We start from the raw sequence: 24,592 nt of genomic DNA, 5'->3' as shown, positions 1-24,592 counted from the left end.
ATCATTAGTTAGAAATGAGCAAAATTACAATTAAATTTAAAAAAATGAAAGTTGTATTTAAAGAAAACTACATCCAAAAGTGAAAAGGGTATGCTTTGACCTTTTAATTTAAACATATTCCAGTATTTCCATTACAGCTCCAAACATCACTAATGTGCCTTCATAAGCAGCACATACTGCCATCCCCAACCAAAGTTTATCTTACCAACTGTATAAACTGTATTATGAAAAACAACAACAACAACAAAATGCTTGTATTCAGGTGTTTGTTGCACCAGCTAATAAAGAGTTTAACTCTATGCTCCTTCACTTGTTGCACACGATTATCTGGATGAAAAGAACTGAATAGGCAGGCAGCCAAGTCTTACAAGACCATATGGCCATGTGTTGTGGCGGCATTCGGGCCGTTGTTTCCTTCAGCGTCCCATTGTTTGGTGTCAAAAGGACTGGGGGGGTGGGAGGGGGATTATATGTACACCAGAACATATTCTCTCTTTCAAAACACACACTGAGACACTCCCCCATACATGCGAGTACAAAATCACATTACCAATGTCATTACAACTCCACCCATAATGCATCCGTTTTTAGTCTATTAAAGGTCAGTGCAAAAGTACATACTTAATACAAAATAACAGAAAAAGGGTCTTTTGTAGTAATTTTAAAAAGATTCACCCCAAGTACATGTGTATTTACAGAACAGATCCACTGTGTTTCTCAGTGGAATTCAAGTAAACACAATGATTTCAAAAATGTAAAAATCTCAGATAATCCAACATTAAAAGCAAACAAGCCACAAAAACAGGTTCTGGTATTAAGAATAATGTGATGACACAGAAATAGATTAGCATCAAGGGTAGAGTTTTTTAAAAAGCAAAATAATATTCACACAACAGACCAAGTCAAGAGTACTACTTACATCTTTGCTTAGGTCTTCAGTGGTCCTCAACCAACTGCGGTTCAGCTCACTCAGCTCGAGAATTGGCTGCACTTTTAGTCGTACTGAATCTCCAGACTGACGAATCATCTCCACAATCTCGTCTCTGTTTTTGTTCTCCACATTAATCCCATTGATTTCTACAAGCTTGTCTCCTGGCACCAGGCCCAGAGCCCGATCCTTAGTCCCAACCCCTGGTTCGGCAAAGTGTACAACACGCCGGCACACCCCACCATCAGACTGCCTGTCTACCATGGTGGTTCTTCGCAAAGAAAAGCCAAAGTCCCCAGTGCTGCGTCGCTGTACCTCAAGTTCTCTTGGATCTGGTACTGGTGGAGAGACAAGTGCAGGCAACTGTAGGTCTGCACCAGGAAAGGTCTTCTCCACAATATCAGGAATCTGAACTGTGATGGTGCCCTTTGACCTCGGGTGTAACTTTGTAGATGGTGTAGTCCAGTTATGGCCAGAAAGCTCTGAAGCATCCAAAGCATTGTCCTTTGGGGTCACCTGAGTTAAGGTAGCTACTTTCCTCTGGCCCACCACTGTATTCACCTTGGCCAGTTCCCCAAATTTAGCTGCCCTCTCCTTCACAGAGCTGCGATTACTTAACAGCTCAATTCCCTTTACATCTTCAGAGGTGCTTGCACTTATTTGCCCCACAGTCTTGTGATGATGCTCAGCATCAACGTCTGTCAGGTAGAGTTCCGTGTTACTGGCCACCTTAATTGGGATAGGGCTAGAAATCTCCAACTTGCTCCTAGATTCCTTCTTGGAGTTTCCTCGAGTAAGTGGGAATAAGCCTCTACGTATGCTCATCTCTTCTAGACTCTTTAACTCAGACTGAGACATACGTTCTTTCTTTTCTCTTTTGTCTTTCTTTTCCTTCTTGCTCAAATCCCTTTCCTTCTTGCTCAAATCCTTTTCCTTGTCCTTGTCTTTTTTCATTAAGTGAAACATGATTAAACTATTCTGTAGTTATTGAGCAACTGATTAATTTATCATGAGAACCTTAAATTATTAGAAAAGAGGCTGTTGACAGCAGCTGAAAACATCAACTCTGGGTTTGGATCTCTCTTAGTGATATCTGTAGAAAAAAGAAACAAGAGGTGAACACAGACTAGCTTTGATGAAAGCATAACAGAGTGCAAGAACCTTGTGTTTGTCAGAGTTTAACTAAGTAATTGGCAAAAAGATTCAGTCAGTAATTAATCATAAGTACTATGACATACACATGACTAGCACATCTGTGAAAGCACAGATAATGCTGAATGGTAGAAAGGCATATACAGAAAGGCTGAAAGTCTGGTGGTGCTGTGGTTTGTGGTTTATGCCTAAGAGCAAGAAGTTCCTGGGTTCAAATCCACACTTTCTCTGTAGAGTTTTAGCTGTAGGTGTGTCTGTGAATGGCTGTCTGGCTCTGTATTAGTTCTGCAATACATTAACAACCCCACAGTGGACGACTCAATGGATGGATGTACGTACAGCTGTAAGTGTCAGGGAAGTCTTTCTTTATTTCAACAAGACAATGACAAGCCCAATTCTGCAGACACTACAACAGCATACCTCTGTGGTAAGAGTTTAGCTGCTAAACTGGACTGGCTGCACTCCACACCTATCCAAAAACAACACCACTGAAAATATTTAACACATTATACAATGAAAAGGAAGATTTATACTGTTGTACAGCTGAAGTCATATCAAAAAAGATATTAAAGCTGGTCTGACCTTCTCAGTTCCTAAACCATTGCAGAAACCACAGATAAATAGGAACTGCTGTGGTCCTGACCTGACTTGTTGAATTATGTTGCTGGCATCAAATTAAAGACCACTAGATTTAATAAAATTAAAAAAAAAAAAAAAAATGAAAATAAAACATCTCAATTTTAACAACTCATGTATTATCTTTGTACCATTTTCAGTTACAGAGTTACAAAGTTCACATGGTTTGCAAATCATGTCATTCTGTTTTTATTTACATTTCACATGACCTCTGACCTTCTTGAGAAAAACATAATCCACATTTAAAACTTGGATTTGAAGTCCTTTCTACACCTTGGGGTTAAAATCATTAAAAAAAACGTTATCAAACTGCAGAGCAGTATCACTATTTTTATTTCAGTATCAATCTATTATCTAATTCAGTTCAATAGAAAAGTAGCCTGTATATATTTGGGTGTGTATAGGAACTGGTATCCCCCGCTGTAGTATCAACAAACGAAACATGCACCCTAGATAAGGAATGTGATCTTATCTAAAACTTATCTTTGACACACCTCAATCTATCCTACATAATAACATACAGTGTTTTAAAGAGCGTAGCTTTCCTGCTCTCAGATACTCAGCATCATCACTAAATGATTGAAAACTGAAGCTATGTGCATGGGAGCCTCCACTAAGCTCCATATGTATAACGAGAAGCCATGCTGAACAGTAAACTGTAAATTCAAACCTAATCCAAGCTAAATCACATGCTCTTAGAAGAAAGCTATGAAATGTCCGAAAGCAACTCAGTTTATCTTACAGTTAACATTTAGGTATGCATTTTCGTCGTATTTTATTACTGGAAAGCGCAGTTTGGTCTGTTGTTATTAGTTTTTCGTTTTCTTGAACTTTAAACACTACGCATAGGTTGTCGACACGGCTAGTCCTGAGCTTGGCCATAATGCTCTCCCTTTAAGCTGCTTTGCCCTCATTCTTTAGCAGTGATAAAGAGTGTACTAATGTCACTCACGATAAACGATACAAATTAAGTAACACTGTAACATATGACAATTCCTACCTGTAATTGCCTAAACATGACAGCGTTGTAGTCTTACTACAGGTTTTCGGCATTTTCCAATGAATTGTCAGCAGGTGCGACAAATGCTTTTGTGATGCTTTCAAATGCTTGCAGTAAGCTCCGACTTCTGATTACTTTGACATAAGCGACCTGCGGGGAAGCAGCTATCCTCGTAAAGAAATAAACACAAAAAACTTGGAAAATGGTGTCGTACATCAGATGATTAATTCATTTTCCCCCAAACAGCTCAATAGTTTTAATAAACTTAAGTAGTCTCCTCATTACACTTTAAAATATATATTATAAAGAGGGAAAGCTGAAAAACAACCTCTCTCTTAATGGTCTAAATTGGAAACATGGGGGGGATTAGTCCTCAATGATAGTAGGACGATTTAGATGTCCAAAATGTAGGCTAACGCTCTAAATTTTAATAAATCCAACAGCACATGAAAGCTCCGGAAGACTACACTGGACAGCAGTGACCCCTCCTGGTCTTTATTTTAACCATACAAAGGATGTAAGCACAGATATTTAGTTCCAAGCTGCCCAGTTTTTCGTAGAGAAAAACTTATATTGTTAACATGTTGATTTCACATTGGATAACACATAAAGTGTTTTGCAGCTAATGAGTTACAGTCCAGTGACATTGGAGTTACAGTCACTGACATACAGACTTTAAACCCAAACAGAATCTGAGTTGTGGTGAATGGTTATTTTAAACATTATTTACCTATTTATATGGAATTCTTTAGGATAATTCCTCCTACAACAATGATGAGTTGATTACAGCATATGTTAGAACTCAATTTGCAAGATCAATTGCATAAAATGTTTCACCTCATTTGCATCATTTCTTCCTTCTCCCAGCAGTTTCAATATACACATACATAATGAACTCCAGATAATCCCATATGTTTTGCTTGTTAAAGCTCATTACACATAGGAAGCTGCAATTCTGAGGAGAGAACCACAATCTAAAATGTATTACCTTAATAGTTTACTCACACTGATCCATTCATTTTAGAAAAAATCATTTTAGACATTTACAACATGCCAAACTTGATTTCCTTTCCATTTTTTTTATTACTCTTACTATTTTGATGAAAATATGCATTTACATTTTGGCAAATTCTGGTTTGTCTGAATTTATCCATGGAGTGCCCCCGTGTCTCAAATGAGATGCCCAGTACTTGGCTTCTGATAGTAGTGCTCCTGGCCTGGGGCACGTACCTCTACTGCGAGTTGATGTTGAGATATAAATTTACACTGAAGCAGCTTGGACTGACAGTCAACATAAAGTTTTGTTTTCAGCTGAAGTTCATTGTTGGACACTTTTTCTTCATTGGAGCTGGATTAGGGAGATATGAATACCTCCAACTAAAACATTGATTGGACTGTATGAGATTCAAAACTTTCAATATACAGTTGGAAAAAACTGAGAATAGATTACAATGGGGCTCCTTCATTGAACAGTCATTCAGTGATAAGCAGAGTTTAAAGAATGCACTAGAAGGAGTGTGTACAATACTGATTCATGCACAGATCTGTATCCACGTTAACCTTAAGAACAAGCCATTCTCTGGAAGACATTATTACTTTGCTCTTCCATCCATCCATCCATCCACCTTCCACTGCCCAATTCAGCATCACGAGGGTTTTAGAGTCTGTCCCTGTGATCATAGGGTGAGAGACAGGGCACACCCTGAACAGGTTGCCAATTTTTTGTAATACATTTCTTCCAAAATCTCAAAATGAAAAGTGAAAAATCCCCACAGTGTCCAGTTATTATTTTCCCAATGTTCATTAGCAAGGTTTTAAGAATGAACTACAATACTTTTTGAACTTTTGAACATTAACAGTCAGTCTGAATATTATTTAACTTGTATTAACAATGAAATTATAAATCTAACAGGGAACATGGAATTGTTGAAGTAGTAAGACCTCCTGTTGCTTATTAAGGTTTTGTAGCATCACCTACTGGTCTTGCAGAGTCTCTGTACCTTTTTTTTAGTAATGTATGGTTTACGATATATTTTTCACCTATACTGTCTGTCTCTATCTATGAGGACTTCTTGGTCAGCTTCAGTGGAGAATGTTAATGAATTATTCATTTCCAAAGAAAAATGTCATATCAACTTTTTCTTATCACCTGACTAAGATTAAGGAATGAAACCTATCTGACTCACACCACCAGGATAATACAAGGAAACTATGACTCATTCCCTGTCAGTTACCACTGAGTCCCTAACATATTACCATTCCTTATACAGTTGGATGGTGAATGACAATTGACATTTGGATGACAGTTAAGGATTGCACTGCATTGTGCGCGTGCGTGTGTATGTGTGTGTGTGAATTGTAAATAAAGGATGAAAGCCCTTTTTTTAGAAAGTGACAATTTTCATTTTCCAAGAGCTTATATAAAAATGTTGTTTTTGTTTAATGTACAAGTTATCTCACGCAAAAAAAAAAAACAGCATCTACAGGACTTTATCTATTCAGAAGCATATCTGAGGCTTGCATCATTACCTCGAGGTTGTGGTAAATACTAATAGACAAATTCTGCAGGTAATGATGAAAGATGGAACTAGAATCACTTTTAACCCAAGTGTACATGACGTAAAAAGTAAATTTAGGATATTATGGCTCTGCCTTTTCATTCATCCCTATTACATGAATGAAAATAAACTCGCACTCAAATTACTTCTCTAAAATGAACCACTTGGCACAGTGGGAAAGACGACCGCCCAACTATTTGTAATGCAGAACAACACGCTAGCATCTTTTTTTTTCCCTTTTAAAAAGGACGAAACGTTACTGAAACGCAATCATTTCCCAGCCACATGCGACAATCTAATATAACAAATTCCCCTCACAGCATCAGCAAAAACCATCCAGGGGGGTGTTTTAAAAATCCAACGCCACCAGATTACTATCGTAATAACACGGGAACAATTCATACAATCTCTTGTGAATTTGAATTCAACATACATCGTAAGTTGCTATTCTTGTTAGTGATTAATTCATATTTCACGAGTTATGCGTACGAATTCATTTCAAAATACGAAATTTAATGAACCCCGCCAAATCCTGCGCAAAGTGGTTCAGCCCTTGAGGTCACCGGAAGTTGTTTAGCTGCCATGTTTGGTTGCTTTGTTGTAGGCTTCTACTAGGTTTCCTACAGAATTAGTAAGTGTGGAAATGGAGCCGAGCTGGAGTACGTTTCTTTTTCAAGTAAGTTGTCTCTTTTGGAGGGAAACCGGAATAGTCGGTAAAACAACCGTAGAATTGCAAACGGCTTCATATCTTAGTGGTAAATCCAGTTTTTAAACGATTAATGTCAAGAACAAGTAACCAAGCAAAACAATGGTATATGAATCCAGGCTTCCAGCTGTGAGGCTTGGGAATGACGCTAGAACAAAAAATCTAATCTCTCCAAGCATTGTTTGAAAAGCGGCATGTTTTCTTACCCCGACGATATTTGGGTATTTGCGTTTAATACTTCGACAGCGTTTGTGATTCCTTGTTTTTTTAAGTTTGTTTGCCTAGCCGGAGCCAAACATGCGGGATCACTTGGAGTGAAGCAGGAGACGCCACTGCACCGTTACAATCGAGACAGACCTGTTTTTTCCCCCCTTTGACTGAAGGCTTTGATCAGGCGCCGTGGGATAATGAGATGTAACGCTGCGACATGTTTCAGTGTAGCGTGGATAACAGAACACGCATTGTAGATTTGGCAAATCTCTGGTTAAGTGTACACAGAGGTTTTTAGCTGCTGAGATTTACTAACGGCGGTTCTCAAGTCCGCGGTGAACTTTCCGCCTGCTCCAGCCGGTTCGACACTAACTAGCCAAGTAGCTAACGATGTTCGGGCTACCTTAATTACACTCGCTTGCTAATTTAGCTTAATGTGGGCGAGGCTGCCATAATGAGCTTGCAAAACTAACGTTACAAGACTTGACGACCAGCGCTGTGCAGATTCTCTGCTTATTAACTAAGCTATTTATTCTGGTGACCGTGGTGGAAAGGAATTCAAACTATGCACACAACATCAGCTAACACTAGCAGCGAAGAGGCGCATTTGAAATTAGCAACGGCGTTACGAAATGAATAAATGCGTGCTGGGAAGGAAAGCGAGTGCTGCGGTTTAGAGTGATATCTGTCACGGTTTAGTGAATTTCAATATGTGCTAAGAATGAAGGCTATTGTTCACTCGTATTTGTGAGCTTCTCAATCGCATGGCCTTACCTAGGCTACAAGAAATGAGCTCGGAACATGGAGCAAATGAGTTTTGTAAGGATAAAGATTTCATGTTTTACAGTTGAGTCCGTTTTTGTGTAACCCCAATGCAATATAAATATATATATTTTTAGTTTCCATTCCCAATACGCACCATTTTTCCAGGTTTACCACTATTCTGCGGTCTCTTGTGTATTTCCAGTGCTTAAAATTAATTTTTACCTTTGACTCAACACTTTAGTGGGTGTTGCAAAGTTCTCCTCGTGGGAGGAACTTCCCAGTAACTTCAGGATCATTCCCAAAAATTACTTTTCAGTAAACCCTTCAAATCTGCATATGTAATGTTCACAACTTTATTTTATTCCAGGCTTTAATGATCAGATGAAGGTCTAGAGTTTAACCTGCTGCAGTAGTTGGTGCTGCACCCTTTGTCTAATAGTAATATATTTTGTGTAATAAATAAATATGTCAATGACAACGGGGGAAAAAACAGGATATGTGAATAGAAGTGCACAATTTATAGTTTTCATGCTAAAGAGCCACTTCTCTTTTTAAAAGTCTTCTAAAGTGTGGAAAAAAACTGATCATTAATGCTCTGATTAAGCTTTCACTGCTTGGTGTAAGGACATCAATGGCTGCAAAGAATCTGAATAGCTCACTTTGGCAAATAGTTTAAAGAAATCCATCTTAAGTTGTGTTCATTTCACTGCTTTTTGGACACTTTGTTTTTTTCCTGAGTTTCTGATAATTTGCTCTGCTGTCGGAGTGGTCGTTCATTCACATCTTTGTGTACTATTTCTTCATAATTGAAAAGGCAGACAGACAATGTCATTTGTCATGCAGTATCTGGCGTCTAGCCAGAGGCCCTGCGTGTATTATGTACCTCACACTGTTACTGTGTCAGTTTCATGTAAATCAGTGTGCCTTTAAATTCAGGCTCCTGGAACACTTTGAAGCATTTTTTTTTAACTTCATTGTTTTTCAACACATTATAGTTTGTTTTTTGTAAACAAGAAGTTTACATGAAAATTGGTGATATTTTCTGAAAAGCTTTGTCAGGTGTTTTAAATGACCAGTGTTGTTGCGTAAACCAGCTTAAATATTACCTGCTGCATATCCTCCTGTCAGGTAAATGCACAATGTGGGGAAAACATGTTCAAAAGAGGGGAGGGGGGGGGCAGTGTTTGTGAGGCTACATTCAGGAAAATTGGTGAATCATGTTGTTTTCAGCACTCTGAACATGGATGTGTGAAGTGTTACACTAATAACCCTTTTAGGTAAGTGAGAAAAGTTATAACGCAATCCATGTGTGCACGAAAATCAGTTTTGGCTTTCTCCAGAAACTGCAATAGCCACTCAGAAACCCACAGTGAAAACGAATGCTTTATGGTAATTGGAAATTGTGTAAAAGATTCTTTGTTTCTGTTTTGCCCTATTTTACCAAAACATTCAGATGGCAAATCTCAGTAACTAAATGAAGCTCATCTGATGAATAGACTGTACTGAAAATATTAAATTTTTCAGTACTCACATTGACTTGAAATAATACCCAACTTACATGACACTGAAAGAGTGTGCATAAGCATGGTGTTAGTGAGGGATGTTATCAAGTATCACTAACTCCAAGTCTTTGTTCTGCTTAAAACTGGACCTTCATAACAAACAACCCCTTTTGAAATTGCACAATCACTGTTTATATAAAACATGTTTTGGATGCTCTTGCTAGAGCTTTAGACTTGGTAGTAACTATTATGTATTCTATTTTTTTATTTTTTTCTCTCTCCTCCAACGTGCACAGTATTTTGCTTGTCGCTGCCCCCCCCCCCCCCCCCCCCCCCCCCTTGTTATTATGTTACGTATATTACTTCTTTTTTTCTTTTTTTTTTAACAAAGGTAAATATGTTACATATATTACTTATTATTACCTTTGTTTAAAAAAGAAAGGAAAATATTGAGGCTTGTTGGTGCCGTCGAGAATCAGTTCCATGTGTTTTTCTGCTCATATGGAAGGTTCATGTTTTTACGGTACAATATAATTCTGGTCATTTTGACTGAAATGAAAAGCACAGGTCTATAAAATGGGTTACATCAGAAATGCAGGGTATATCTGCTTGGCTATTTTTGTAGATGTTTAAGCGTTTCATAGTTTTTTGGGTACATTTTTATGGTGTTTTTTTTAAATGTATCTATTTATTTTGACATGTGATTTGTCTCAATGTCACAGCGATTGCTCATTGTAATACAGCACACCTATTAGCTATAGGGGTGTTAAATGCCACCCATTCTGGATGTTTAGAAGACTAGCCTCTGTTGAATGTCCTTAAAGGTTTGTTCACTCTTAGTAGAACTCAAATATCTGTACGAAAAAATACGCCTTAACCAAATGAATCCCTGAAGTACAACTTTTTGGGATCATTAAAAAAAAAATTAGGGGATTGACAACATTTCAGAAGTTTGCCCACTAAGCAAACTAGACGGCAGCCAAAAAAATTCAGAACTTGAAAGAAGGACCTAGAAAAAAACTCCTCAAAAATTAGATGTACTCGAAAAACAAATTATGTAATTAGAAGTTTTGTTTCTTTCTCTGCCCCTCTTTTCATCCCTGTCATCAGTTTTTGCCTGTGATGGAAAAATTGAGATTTCGGCAAGCAGCTGTAGAGTGTGGCACAAAAGACTAAAGAAAGACAGCGCATAATCTAACTCAGACCGTGAGCGCAATTCAAGCCTACAGTGGCCCATGGAGCCATCAGGACACTCCCTCCATTTTGATGTTATTTATGAGGGAGCAGCCCCACTTGTCAGAGCGCATTTGTGTCAAAATGGTCAGAGCTGCATGAAGGCACAGCAGCTTACAGGCCCTGCACCTCTGCATAGAGGGCCAGGCTGTCTACACTGGCTACGTCTGCTGTTCACAAGCTTCACAAAGGGGGGTTCACTGCTAGTACCCCACCTCCCCCCTCCAACCCAAACATAAAGCTCTCCCCACCCCTGTTGTGCCAGCGGACGGGTTAGCATTGGCATGATGATGACTAATCCTGGAAGGTGGCAAGTGTAAGCAGGTGCTCAGACAAATGGATGGGTGGCATTCTCCTCGAGTTCCCAGGTCCCATTGCATATGTAGGAATGACGGCTAGTTTCGCTGAGTAGTGTGTGGATAAACAATGTCCCCGTCCCATGAATAGATGAGCCAAATCAATGAAGATGAGCATACAAAGATCCCCTGCTGAGGCCCGAGTGCATCACTGCTCAGATTTGTGTCTTTCACAATAGGCTAGATGACATAAGGAGGACATTGTGAGGTTCATTTTTCTTTTCTGTCCCGTCTTCTCTTTTGCAACTTTTTTCTTGGCTAGCCTTCTTCGATGGATGATTGAACCTCAAAGAGAAAGGTCAAGTATTTCAGCTTGCTTTTCTCGCTGGTGGTTGACAACATCGACAGAGTAGTCCTGAGTGTGTCCAGTCGCTGAAAAAACGGTGTTAACTGTGTTTCTTTTCTTTTTTTTCATATTTGGATATATGAAAAAGAATGAATTGTTATGAGAAGTGTGATAGATTTTTTTTTTTTTTTTAACTGAACTAATTGAATTAAACTCCATTGATATTTATTGTGATGTCATTTTTTTTGTTTATTTATTTATTTTTTAAAGAAAATAAGGCAGCCGGATTTCATACAGCTTCCACTATCTCCATTCTGCCCCAAGTACGCCCAAACAGTCATGGATGATTTTAGCTGGTCACAGCAATGGTACAAAACTCAAATTGTGTCTGATCCATTTAGTCAGGAAATTTGATTACTTAATGAGTGAAACCCCAGCTTAGCATCTTGTTGCTATTGGTAATTACAACCAGCCATTTCATCCCATTTGTGCTGCGGCAGTAGCTGGCATTGGTTTGTACTTGCAGATCCCCAGGGGGGGGGTGCAAAAAAATCTCAAAGCAGTTATTCCCGATGTAAAGTTTTATTTAGTCTGTTGCCCTTTATTTTCCTGTCGTTTAACTCCTTTACTTACACAATAGAGCAGAAGTATGGTTATCCCAAATCAGCTGGGTACCTGAGATGATGGCCTGCTCTTTAGGAGCCTTCTTGGTAATTAAACTGCGCTCTGCTACGGCTCTTATTTGGTATGCCTGTTTTGCAGTCACATGATGAATGTGAGCACCGTCACGATGGTATCCTTTTTCATCCAGCACAGCTTTGTATTCTGTAACAGATTACTAACACATATTGTGTTTATTGAGTTGTCAGTTTCCAGTGAGGGAACACCTGGCTTCAACGCTTTTTGTTTCTTGGTCATTAAGTTTGTTTTTTGTTTTTTTTTTTTCTTTAGATTATGGCGACTTTATTTTTCTCTCGCAGTTGTTATCATTATTATTATTATTATTATTATTATTATTAAATCTTTAGTATTATCTTTAGTACCTTGTTACTTTTGTTTTATAAGTAGAAGTATAGTATTCGTCTTCATTTAACCAAAAACCCTCTGTGTTTGATTCATCAGCAGGCCAATGAAGCCCTCCACCACCAGCACCAGGTGGCCCAGAACAGCCTGCTACCACTTCTCAATGCAGGAGCTGAGCAAGTTGACCAGAAGCCTATCCTGCCTATCCAAATAGACCAGAAGCCACCTGCCAATGCTGCTGAGCTTCTCAAAGACAATGTCGCCAGCGGAGGTGGTCAGCGGCTTCCAGTGCCTGTGATAAAGAAAGAACACAAAGGCAAAACCCCTTTTGTCTGCGGCTACTGTAACAAGGCCTTTCGCGACAGTTACCACCTGCGACGTCATGAGTCCAGCCACACCGGTATCAAGATGGTTTCACGTCCAAAGAAGACAGCCCAAACAGCCCCCACCATGGTCCCCATGATCGGCACCATGCCACGAGAAAACAACGGCAACTCTTCCTACATCTCCACAGTAGCTGGCATCCTCTCCACAGCAACAACCTCTGTTTCCTCAGGCACAAGTATCATGACATCACCTGCAATGGGCAATGTGCCGCAGCAAAATGTCCCGAAGAAACCTGCCAAACCTGTCAAGAAGAACCATGGATGTGAGATGTGCGGCAAAGCCTTTCGCGACGTATACCACCTGAATCGTCACAAGCTGTCCCATTCAGATGAGAAGCCTTTTGAGTGTCCCATCTGCCAGCAACGCTTTAAAAGGAAGGACCGCATGACCTACCATGTTCGCTCTCACGATGGGGGTGTCCACAAGCCCTACGTATGTTCTGTGTGTGGAAAAGGCTTTTCCAGGTAAGGATCAGGTTTTTGTCCTTTGATCTGTAAGGAAACTAGTACAACAGTCATCAATAGTTCAACTCCACTAGATTGACTGATAATGCTGCTGTCAGTTTTTCCCTTCAGTTACTCACCTGTCTGTATTTGTTAATTCTACACCTAAATTGTTCAGTATGTCTCTAGTTAAAAATGAATTTTCCACATTGAGCATCTCCAATGTGAATTTGTTTTTCCAATATCCTGCCAAACAGGTCTGTCATAGGGATTCAGACTGACACAGGAATTCCATAGGGAGATAAGATTACTGTTTTAAATTACAATCATTTAGTTCATGAGGTGCTGGATGAAGTTTTAGTCTCTGTTAGATAATGGCATAACATTCTTTATTATACAGTACCACCATGCAGATAATAGATGGTCTAAATGTCATTTTGAGATAAAAACCCCAAACAAAAAATAATTTGCACTGATAAGAAGAACAAGAAGTCCTAAAAACATGTTATGGCCACCGAGGTCTCGAAGATGTTTGAAACAACCTTACCTTGTTGTGGCAGCTGGTTTCCCACAAGCATCCATTTTGTCAGGCTTCAAGCTTACTTGCAGATAAAACCACAGTAGCTTGGACCCATTAGCTTACAATAATCAACTACTGGCAGCTGCAAGAGCATTTCTGCTGTGATGAAAGTGTGTGAGATAACAACAAGAAGTGTTTGTTGGTTCAAAACCAAAGTGAAGTCTTGCCTTTCATATGGAAAATGTCCATATGAAGATGTGAAGAATGCCAACTTAGTAGTTTGCTGCTTGGGGTTTTTTGTTTGATTGTTTTTTTTACTACAGCTGGTCTCCTAAAGCAGGAGCTGTCAGTTTATTGACAACTTTAGACGAAGAACAGCCCTCAAATATGGAGCAAGAAATGAAGTGCTTTAGGTTTTATTTACTGGAGTTCTCCAGCTAAGCTAATCGGCCTGTCCACAAACCTGACAAAGTGTTCTCCAGGGTAACTGGGAATCCCTCCTTGTTGTTGCACTAGCCACTAGTTTGTTTGGGATGAGTTTACTTAGGTTGTCTGTGGAATTGTGAAACTGAGTGCACTAAGAAGCTAGTAGCACTCCTCGTGTGTACATGTGATCAGTCCTTCAAGGGGTTTGGTAGGCAGTGAGAATGTCAGCCACACTGATAATACAGAGTGGCACAAGAAAATAGTAAACTGATGAAAAAATGGCGCTGTTTTTACAACCCTTCTGTTCTATTCCTGTGCTTTTAATCAACAACTAACAAGGCTACTGTAAACAGGAAATGTGCATCTGAGAGCTAATTTATTCTTATGGGAGGGGAGACAAAAAGTAATTTCACCCTCTGGTGATTGCATTCGGGGGTCATAGGGAAAAGTCCTGACTTGTCTATGCAGAATTTCAATAAATAAATAATGATAAATACATTCTAACAACCAGTCTTTTATGAGTGTGTCCTTGGCAGTCCACAAATGGCTGCTGCAAAGGAAAAAAAAATCATGCTTAATAGATTGAAGTATTAAATTTTACCATCTTTCATGCATGCAGTTAGTTTTGAATGCAAATGCTAGATTCTACATATTTCATGCTTTACCCAAGGTACACTGAACTGTTACCCAACAGCTTGTACATTTGTAAGTGAATTATTCACGTCATGGTGTTTGGAATAGTCAGCCGCACTGTGATTTGATATAGAGCAAATAATTATGTCAATCTAGTGTCCGTGTTGCTCCAACGTGGCCTTTTTTTTTTTTTTTTTTTTTTTTTTATGTTTATTGCTGGGGTTAGCAGTTTAAACTTGTACTTGTAATGACCCCCCACACCATTTCAACCACATGTTTAAAAAGTCGCACATGGAAGAGCACCAGTGAAGTACCAAAGGAGGGGGAGGCGTCACTTGTCACTTTGCAGTTCCCGCCAGCATGTCACAGACTCTTTCCCCTGGGAATTCACTGAACCATGCGGTAATGTTTAGGTCAACACTTTTAACATGAAGTAATGACTTTAAGAAGGTTTAATAGTGACATACATTTAAAATTTTGTTAAAAGCCAAGTGTTTGTTAAACCTGATGTGTACATAAATCAGTATTGACTTAGCAGAGAGTCGTGATAACATTAAAAACAAAAAAACAGCAAGCTGTGTGCCGCAATACACAGCTTCAACAAAAACATCAGCAGTGTACCCTGGCCAAGCGGTAACATTAGCACTGTGCTGTGTAGGGCAATCTCAGGCATGCCTCCAACTTGGTGACGTCGAGCAGCGATTCATCAGCATACTGGAAAGTGAGAATGAGGACTGAGTAACAGGGCACTGAGTCACTGCCACTCAGCCGGATCTGTAGACAGGCACTGTCTGGAGTCTGCTCTCCTCATCAGTGGGGCAAGGGGAAAAGAAAAAAATCTTTATTCCGGTTCATGGCACCCATGAGAAGATCCTACTTGACTCCTCTGATTTTATTTTTAAAAAAAGAAGAAAAAAAGAAGGGACTCCAGCAGCATGAAACTTTCCGGTTTGGAAGCAGCTGCCAAAGCAGTAGCCCTTGCTCACTCCATTATGGCACTTCTAACATGATTCAGCTCACAGCTTCACTAGAACTGACATGCTGACAGAGGAGGATCAGTGCCACGAAGACGTTTGTGAATGTTGGCCTTTCGCTGTAAATCTCAAGCAGTTTTCCTGTGAACTTTGCAAATTATATGTATGTTTGTTTGTTTTTATAGCTAGTTTGACATAAAAACACATTATGAAGCTTTAGTTTAAGCTTGAACACTTGGAATACAGAAGGCAAGTTTCAGCAATTTCTTAATCAGTTTTCAGTGGTTTTTTTTTGTTTGTTTTTTTATTGTGTAATAGACAAGGTATATCAGTACAGTCATGGTGTAAGTAGATATTAAGTGTTCTCAAATCCCCGCTTAAAGTTCTATAACAAAAGGAGCAATATAGATCTTCTCTATATGCTCAGTTATAATAGTTTTCCCTTAAAGGCAGTTTTTAATACCTATAAATATACACATCATATTTTGGCACAGGTACATGTTCTTATCAGAAACACAAGTCAGCACAGCCATGGATTATTGTTGTTTGTTGAACAACAGTTGTGCCATACGTGGTCTTCTTCTAATCCTCAGAGAGAGATGCAAATTCAGATTAGGACTTGTGTTAAGAAGTATCAAGAAAATTCCTGGAACTTCATATTCATTTCATTTTCATATATGTGTAATAACAAGGATGTTAGGAACTAAGCACAGCAATAATAATCAAACTGTCAGTTTATTCAAATATCATGTCAAAAATGTCCTCTTTTCATTGTGTGTGTGTGTTCAAAAGTAGGTCAAACACATTTACGCACGATTGATCATGGAGAATTAACTACCATTGACTGAATTTTTCGGGATTTTTTTTGTGCCCATCCCCTCATTATCTAAGTAAACAGAGCACATCCGTACACTTCTGCACTTGTAATGCATGTTAGGCTTTTCACTTTATGCTTGTGCACGTCCATGATGCGCCTTTAGTAAATTATTAACACTTGTTGTATGTATTGTAACAACATATAGGTTTGGTTAAATCGCAAGCAAAATAAATGTCAAATGAATTTGGTGAAGTCTTTTAAAAGTGTTAGCAGACGTTATACCAGCCCTACAACTGGTAGCTTTTTGTTGGGTTACAGAAACCATATTATAAATAAATCTCCACACAATGAAGTACAAATTGTCTCATCTATATCTAATGGAACTCAAATGTATCGTCTTTAAATTTTAACCATGTTTTTTGTTGTCATTTTTATCTAGGCCAGACCACTTGAGCTGCCATGTGAAGCATGTGCATTCCTCAGAAAGACCGTTTAAATGTCAAGTAACGGTGAGAAAAATGGCTACTTTGCAGCTTGTTTTGTTTTTTTAAATCATTTTTAATATCGTGATTTCACTGCACTGACCTTTTACCCCATCTGCTGTGCGACACCAGGCCTGTACCTCTGCTTTCGCCACCAAAGACAGACTCCGTTCCCACATGATTAGACATGAAGGCAAAGTCACCTGTAGTATCTGCGGAAAGATGCTCAGCGCAGCCTACATCACCAGTCATCTGAAGACTCACGGGCAGACCAACTTTAACTCCTGTAACAAAGGTTCGTCACACACTGGGAGCAAATACAGCAGCACCATAGGGCCGTGCATTTAAAAACGATGGAAACCAATCCCTGCATATTGCCTTCGCATTACTGTAAGCAATAAGGGATAAAGGCAGTAATATCGTACAGGCTGTGAGTTTGCCAGAGCTTCGAGTGGAGAGCATTTTTAGAAAAATGTGGTTTTTGAAACTAGCTCAAACCATCTAAGGTGTTGTCCTAAAGTTTCATGCTCTTCTCTTTTTTTTTTTCAAGAGTGCGGACTTTAAAAAAAAAAAAAAAAAAAAAAAAAAAGTATTAAATGCCAGTCTCTTTATGTATTAGCAAGACTCATTTTGTTGGTCACCATACCGCTGCAGTTGTCATAAAATCTGTCAACCTGTACATGTTGAGCACCACTGACCAGTGCTGATCCTCGCTATTGCTGTAATATTTGTGCAAAGTACAAGATAATGGTGTTTATTTTGTTTTTGCTTTTGCTAAATGCTGCAAAGCTAAGTAAAATGCTTGTTCTTGGGTTTCTCCAGACGGTAACGAAGTCTGCAATTCTGCTTCAGCCACGCCTGTGACCATCTCTGCCCCCATCACTTCAGCGATGAATCGGGGCAATGCGAACAACAACAACCCCGTCACCATCGCCGCACAAATGAACATTAGCACCAACACGGTCAACATCACATCTCCAGTCAGCCTCCAGCACCCTGTCACCATCACTGGGCCCGTCAACATCGCCTCCGTGAACATCCCGGCAACCACGCCTATGAATATCGCCCACCCTGTCGCGATCACAACCCCGATGCCTATGAATATAGCCGGGCCGCTCAACATCGCCATGAGGCCAGTGGATAGCATGCCTTTTCTCTCCCAAGTCTTGCCTTCATCCCCACCTTGGTAAAAAATGTAAAAAAAAAAAAATTAAAATAAAAGATAAAAAGGAGGGAGCAAGGTGAACTGGCCAAGAAGAAAGGGAAAATGAAGTGAAACAAGAGACTCCTGTCCTCACAGCTGAACCTCGGGCTCGGCTCTTTCTCACCTAGAACAGCGCTCACTTCTCCGAGCTCTGAAGTGAATATTTACACGAGCTGTGCGGCCAGTAGGAGCTCACCAAGTCCCAGCTGTGTCCCAACCGAGGTTAAGTGACTGGCATGGGACGCAGAATAAGAGTAGAATTTGAGTAGGATTTATCTTGAAATCAGGACAGCCGTAAGACTTAGTGTAGTCAGTTAGAACGATGAAACTGTGATTTGTATTATGACAAATGAGAGGATTCCTCATCCTCGAGGACTCCTTAGGAAAACACATCAGTGCTTTTTGTAAAAGGGAGATGGGAAATGAACTGAAGCAATAACTATAAATTGCTGTATTTGATGTTTTACAAGTTCTCTCCCAAAGTCTCTGGGTGTTACTTTGTATATTGGTTTTTGTTTTTTAACTATAGCCTGCTAATCACTATTTAATGTTATAGGAAATGAGTCTAGTAAAAGGGACAGCAGCTTCCACTTGCATGGAAGAATATTTTTTCACATTGCTATAGCATTTCTTTTGTATTCTCAGATAATAGGTATGCTCTTGAGGTACACTAACTTGTACAGTTGACATAGTAATGTATTTTCCACGTCAGCATTTTAATTTTTGCTTTTAGCAAGTGGATATCAAGACACTGTCCTCTTGACTATGAAATATTTCTATTTGTTTTTGTATGTATGGACACACAAAGTTCTGTTTTTATTTTCCTATTTGTAGTGTTAATTTTTTTTTGGTTTTCTTCATGAATTCAGAATGGAACGAATCTTGCACTGAAAGAATATCCTGCATACAGGTGAACAGCAGTATTATTGAAGATCAAAGTGGCGTCTCAGTGTTTTTTGCAGCAACCGCAAGCACTTGAGCACCATCTAGTGGCTGATTGTGGAAAGCCTTGCAGTGAAGCTTTTTCAGGCTGTTACCCGTCACCATGGTGGTGACTAAACGTACTGCTCAAAAAACAAATAAAAACAAAAAACCGAGGGAACACTTGAACAATTTTTAACTTCTAAAATTTCGAATCCAACCCTCAAAGTGTTGGTGATTTTGATTACACAATGGATGTCAGTAATGATTTTCAAACTGAATGTTTCATTAATCAAGGTCTGATTTTAAGTGTCACCTTATTTTTATTTTTAAAGCAGCATACTTTTGGCTGACTCTTCTGCACACTTTTACTTTTTTTCTTTCTTTCTTTTTTTTCTGTTTCATCCCCAACCATATGCTAAGGATGCTTCGCTCAGGAAACGTATAGAAAAGCCCCATTACTCATGAACGCGGTTCTTTTTATACTGATATCTACCACGTGTCATGATTCCTCTCCATGTAACTTTTTGGATTCCCTAAAAGATTTGGCATCGTGGGGTTTGACTTCAGTGAGGAAGAAGTTGTCCAAGACTTTTTGTTTTGTTTTTAATAGCCGTCCATTTAAAATGATAAATGACTGTACAATGGAATACATGCTGTTTACCTTTTTTAAATTTCCTTTAAAGTCTCAGTCTGCATAGGTACAGTATGTGGCTGGGAACTGTTTAATCAAATGCAAGTTTGTGTCCACTGAAACAACAGGCGAGACTGACAATGCATGACCCCGAACACTGTAGCTGTTGACCTTTTTTTTGTTTGTTTGTTTGTTTGTTTGTTTGTTTGTTTTTAGTGAATGCCATGGTATTTCAGCAGTGTTTCAGCTCATCTGAGTTGACAGAGTTTATACTGAAAAATGCAATATGCATGTTTGTCTTTTTTTTTTCTTTTTTTTTTTCCCCAAGTTTTGTTTTAAACAAAATATTAGTCTAGCGTTTTTGTTTTTTTTATTTTTGTTATATTTACGTAGATACACTATAATAGCCTGTTTGCCAAATTTGAAACAATAATGATGTGATAAACTGAATATTTCTGGTGGAATTGAACATCTCTTTATTTTTAAGGAAAATGGTTAATTGGAAATTCCAGGACACTTGTGAAAGCAGTTGAATGTATATCTTTGTACAAAACTATTTTAGTTCCAAGGATAAGGTAGTTACAATAGATGTGAAAGATAACCTTTTTTATAAATTTTTTGTATTAGAACATTAACATTGATAATTTTGTATATATGAGACACTAGGCTTTCTGACTAGCAGAAAGGTCAAACATTCCTACATTTTTTTTTTAAATGTACGTTTGTCAGATTATTACATAAACATGCGCAATGTTATGTGCCTTTTATTTGGGTTGTCTAAATAAAAGAAAACTATCAAATGTGTTTATGTGTTAAGTATAGTTCAAAGTTAATACAGCACTGTAACTACAAACATATCAGGATCTTAATGAAACTTATAACCCTCCGTGCTGCTGATTATCCTTTCCTTTTCACTCGCCAAACCCAGGACTAATTATTGCTAGACCTGTTGAATCAAGAAATCACTTAAATAGAAACCCGTTGGACAAAGAACATTAGGTGAAAGAATCTAACAAAAACGACAACAAAAAAACAGAACATGCCATGAACTAAAACAGAAACAAAAACATTGACATGTATTAGCCTGGAAAAGGCCACAAACTCGTTCCTAAACCTTTGGGACAAACCTTTGGGGAGATTCATTGTCCCTGGAACAGTGGTGAACGTTCCCAGTAGTCGGCAGCCTACCAAAATTACTCCCAAGAGCACATCGCAGACTCATCCAGGAAATCAGAAAAGAACCCAGAGCAGCGTCTGAACTGCAGGCCTCACTTGTCTCAGTTAAGGTCAGAACATCTTGATGGTCAGAGTCTGTTGAGAAAATATTCTGAGGCAACTAGACAAAAATGTAACTTTTTGGATTGCCTCCCGTTACACGTGGGGTCAAACTAACACAGCATTTAATTAAAAATTAAAAGAACATCATACCAACAAACGCACGGTCTCTGAATTAAAAGAACTCAGCAAATAAGAGGGGGGCAGAATTCCTCCATGACAAACATCTAATTGCAGTTTTTGCTGCCAAAGGTGACACAACAACTTTCGGTTTAGGGGACAGTTACTTTGTTATCTAGTGCCAGGTAGGTTTGGGTAGTTTTTTCCCTTAATAAATAAAATCATTTAAAAACTGCAGATGAACAGTACCTGAAGGTCCCATTGTTAAGAAATAGGAAAAAATGGAGATTAAGGATTCATCTGTCCCTTAAGTTGATCCATCTACTGTTCACTGAAGCCTCATCAGAAATGGCTTCAGTGGAAGAGTGGCTCATTCACTCATTAGCGCTTCATCAGCATTTAAAGAAGGGAAATGGGGCAGAGGTAGGCCATTACAACAGAAGAGCTGTATTAAATATAGACATTCGAGCTTGAGATTGTACAAACTCTGTTTTCCACATATATTTGCTCATGTTTTAGTAAACCTATTCCCCATTTTCCTAGCAGCATATAAGAAAATGTGGGCCTGAGCTTTATAACCTCAGCTAGTTTCCCTAGATTTGATTAGCATACACACAGTAGCTGTGAACACAATGACAAAGTTGTTTATCCGTTCTAAATGTTTCTCACAGTTGCATTCAAATACATGTTTAAAAGAGTTTAAATCTAATATTTCACAAAATAAGAAAGGTTTCTGAATTCAGCAAGAATGTAGATTTGTATAAACCTTTTGTGTAACATATATTAACATTTGCAAGCCACTGGAACTCTATATACTTTAAGTGAAATACAATTTTGAATATTTTTAAAATAATAGTTTATCTAAAAAGAAAAAAAAAGTTGAAGGATGACTCCATACAAGGTCAGACTGGATAATAACTCAACTGTGTCACAGCCAACAAAATTCAAACCAGACCAGCTGTGGTACTGTACTTATGCTTACTGTTGGTAACTTATTATGTGTTCTCACTTTGATGTGCTGTAAGAACGGTTTTGACTGTTAGAACAGCTCTTTCTGAAACAGACTGGCCTTCACATGTTGGACGCACAAACACACACACACACACACACACACACACAAAATCATGTTTCATTCTTAGATAATGTATTCTTTGCATTGCTATCTGAAATGACTGAATTGGGTAAACTGTTCCACCAGCATGATTACCAAGCAGGAAACAAACCGAGAGGCTGGTTGGAGCAGGTGCTGCTAATCAACCATGAAAGCCATCAGCCCAACACATGCTCTGTTCAAGTGTTTAATGTCCACTGCTAGTGTGTGTGAAACACAGACTTTTAATGTTATTGATAATGACTGCTTATGAGTATGCATATCCTTTCATGAGATCTAATTTCCTTGACTTTATCCAATGGAAGTTCTTTAACACTCTTTTTAACAGATGTCCAGCAGATGGTGGTGTTGGCCACTGTGTGGAGTGGAGAAATCAGCTGCAGTTCACTGCTGTCTTACTTCTTTATTCACGTTGTGATTCATGCAGTCATATCAAACAGTGTGTACATAGGTCTGTATTTGAAAGTATTGTTTTAAAATTACATTTATTTACCAAACTGACAGCCAGAGTGATAGTAGCTGATTTTTGTTTTGCTTTATTTTATTTTGCACATTTTTCTTACATTTAGTTTTGTTTTAATTAGTTCGCAGGGTGAGTTTTCTTATTTTAGTTTCCATTTTTTTTAAGTGTTCAGTTTACTTTTATTATTTTCAGTATTAGTTTAAATTTCATTTATAAGAGACTAAAAGTGAAGGCATTTCCTATACATTTGTTCTTTGTTATTTTAGTTAGTTACCTAAGTGCATCATACCATTTGAGTGTGTTTTTCTGGCACTGTAAAACATGCTTTTCTATGACTCACAATTAATCGAAATGCTGTTGATGGACATATTTAAGAACTGTAAAATTAGTTCTTAAAAATGGTCCTGAATTGGAATAATCCTCACTGATTCTTTCAAAATAAAATGGAGCAACTGAAATTCACCTCTTAGCTAATGTAAAATGTTGGTATGTATAGTTAGTTAAAAAAAAAATCAGCAAAAGCAAAAGCAAAGCATTTTTCAGAGCACCAAAGCAGATTTATGACTGTCACCTTTTTTTTTAACTGACCCAAAATTTCGAATGCAGTATTTATAACTAAAGTAGTGAAAGTAGGAAGCACACAGAAGACTGTATTTCTGGATAAATAAGAGCTAAAAACTAAAAGGTTTCCACTGGGAAGTTGTGTAAAAAATACCAGTAAAAACAGCAATCAGTGATGATCAAATTATTTAAAACCTGCTTGCTGTAACTAACAAAAGACTGCAAAGTTACAAAATTCTTAAGAATGAGTTTCCCACCAGTGGAACATCTCACAACTAATTATGCTAAATATTAACAGGACTGGGCGAAATAACAGAGGAACTCCCAGAGCTTTTCTAAAGTAAAGCTGTGGAGTGGGTCATCAAGTTGTGAAGGCTTTGTGGGCACATAGGCCAACAATTTAAAATTCTATGGACGCTTAATGATTTTATCATCTACAGAAGTGTCATTAAAGAAGAAAAACTCATACTGAATTGATCCTTCAAGTTACACTAAAACTGAAATCTTTTTTTTTAAATCACAGAAGTTGCATTCATGGATAAAGAGAGAGACCATCTGGCTCAATAGCCAGCATCTGTGATGGTATCTGCGCACATGGTATGAGTAATTTGTAAATCTGTGAAGGTCCCATTAATCCTGTGAACAATATATACAGGTTTGGGAGCCACATATGCTGCCATTCAGGGAAGAACTTACTTATTTCAACAAGACAATACACACCACACTCTGCGGGACACAACAACAAAAAGACCTCATGGTGAAGGAGTTCAGGTGAACTCTCCTGCCTGTAATCCAGAAACTGTTATCTAATGAAAACATTTATGATTGGATAATTACTACTGGGCTAAATAAATAGCCTGACTTGTGATGTTTTGTCTCACTGATGTAAAAATCGCGATTGTGCAGAATTATAGAAAATACTTAAGGGTTTACAAAGCTATGTGTACCTGGGATAAGTATCCAAACAGTGCAATGAGACAAGTGTCTTGTTAGCTATGCTGCAGGCCTCGTGGGCAGGCTTTCCAGGTCAGAGGTCGCGGGTCTTAAATGCTGTTTTTGGGGCTCACCCTCTGAAGACCTGAAGGGATGCCTGCTGGGAATCCTGGCTAGCAAAGCAGATGGAATTAGATTGTCTACGGTCTAATTTAATCTAAAGCCGGGAGCTCCGTGCCGCGTGTTGTGCCTTGGCTGTCCAATAGTACAACAGTTTAAAGGGCTTAAGAGACCATGAGGCTGGGAAAGGATCATGTCGTCCTCAGCTCTCTG

General features: G+C 38.5%; 2 protein-coding genes across 2 annotated transcripts in view; one reads left to right on the top strand and one right to left on the bottom strand.

Annotated features, from left to right (window-relative positions):
- The window catches only part of LOC101482622 (unconventional myosin-XVIIIa), a 64,260-nt gene extending 60,445 nt beyond the window's left edge, over positions 1–3,815 (bottom strand). The window contains exons 1-2 of the mRNA XM_004557364.4: positions 3,717–3,815; positions 920–2,021 (exon numbers count right to left, since the gene is read on the bottom strand). Coding sequence (XP_004557421.2) covers positions 920–1,894 — 975 coding nt within the window. The 5' untranslated portion in view covers positions 1,895–2,021; positions 3,717–3,815. The remainder of the gene's footprint in view (positions 1–919; positions 2,022–3,716) is intronic.
- Positions 3,816–6,830: 3,015 nt separating this feature from the next.
- Positions 6,831–20,600, top strand: vezf1a (vascular endothelial zinc finger 1a). Its single transcript, XM_004557367.6, has 5 exons — positions 6,831–6,950; positions 12,455–13,206; positions 16,995–17,064; positions 17,170–17,332; positions 17,860–20,600. Exons 1-5 carry the CDS (start codon positions 6,918–6,920, stop codon positions 18,225–18,227), a joined length of 1,386 nt encoding a protein of 461 aa, XP_004557424.3. The 5' UTR covers positions 6,831–6,917; the 3' UTR covers positions 18,228–20,600.
- The last annotated feature ends 3,992 nt before the right edge of the window (positions 20,601–24,592 follow it).

The sequence above is a fragment of the Maylandia zebra genome, linkage group LG10 (genome assembly GCF_041146795.1).
Source record: "Maylandia zebra isolate NMK-2024a linkage group LG10, Mzebra_GT3a, whole genome shotgun sequence".
NCBI lineage: Eukaryota > Metazoa > Chordata > Actinopteri > Cichliformes > Cichlidae > Maylandia > Maylandia zebra.
The sequence above is the reverse complement of the archived record's forward strand: the minus strand, read 5'-3'. Positions and strand labels throughout refer to the sequence as shown.

What these genes read in the sequence shown, in the direction of transcription:
- vezf1a (XM_004557367.6), top strand. Translation starts at nt 6,918, where the DNA reads ATGGAGCCGAGCTGGAGTACGTTTCTTTTTCAA. An exon ending in GGAGTACGTTTCTTTTTCAA is followed by an intron (nt 6,951 to 12,454) that starts GTAAGTTGTCTC and finishes TTGATTCATCAG; the next exon opens with CAGGCCAATGAAGCCCTCCA. An exon ending in CGTTTAAATGTCAAGTAACG is followed by an intron (nt 17,065 to 17,169) that starts GTGAGAAAAATG and finishes GTGCGACACCAG; the next exon opens with GCCTGTACCTCTGCTTTCGC.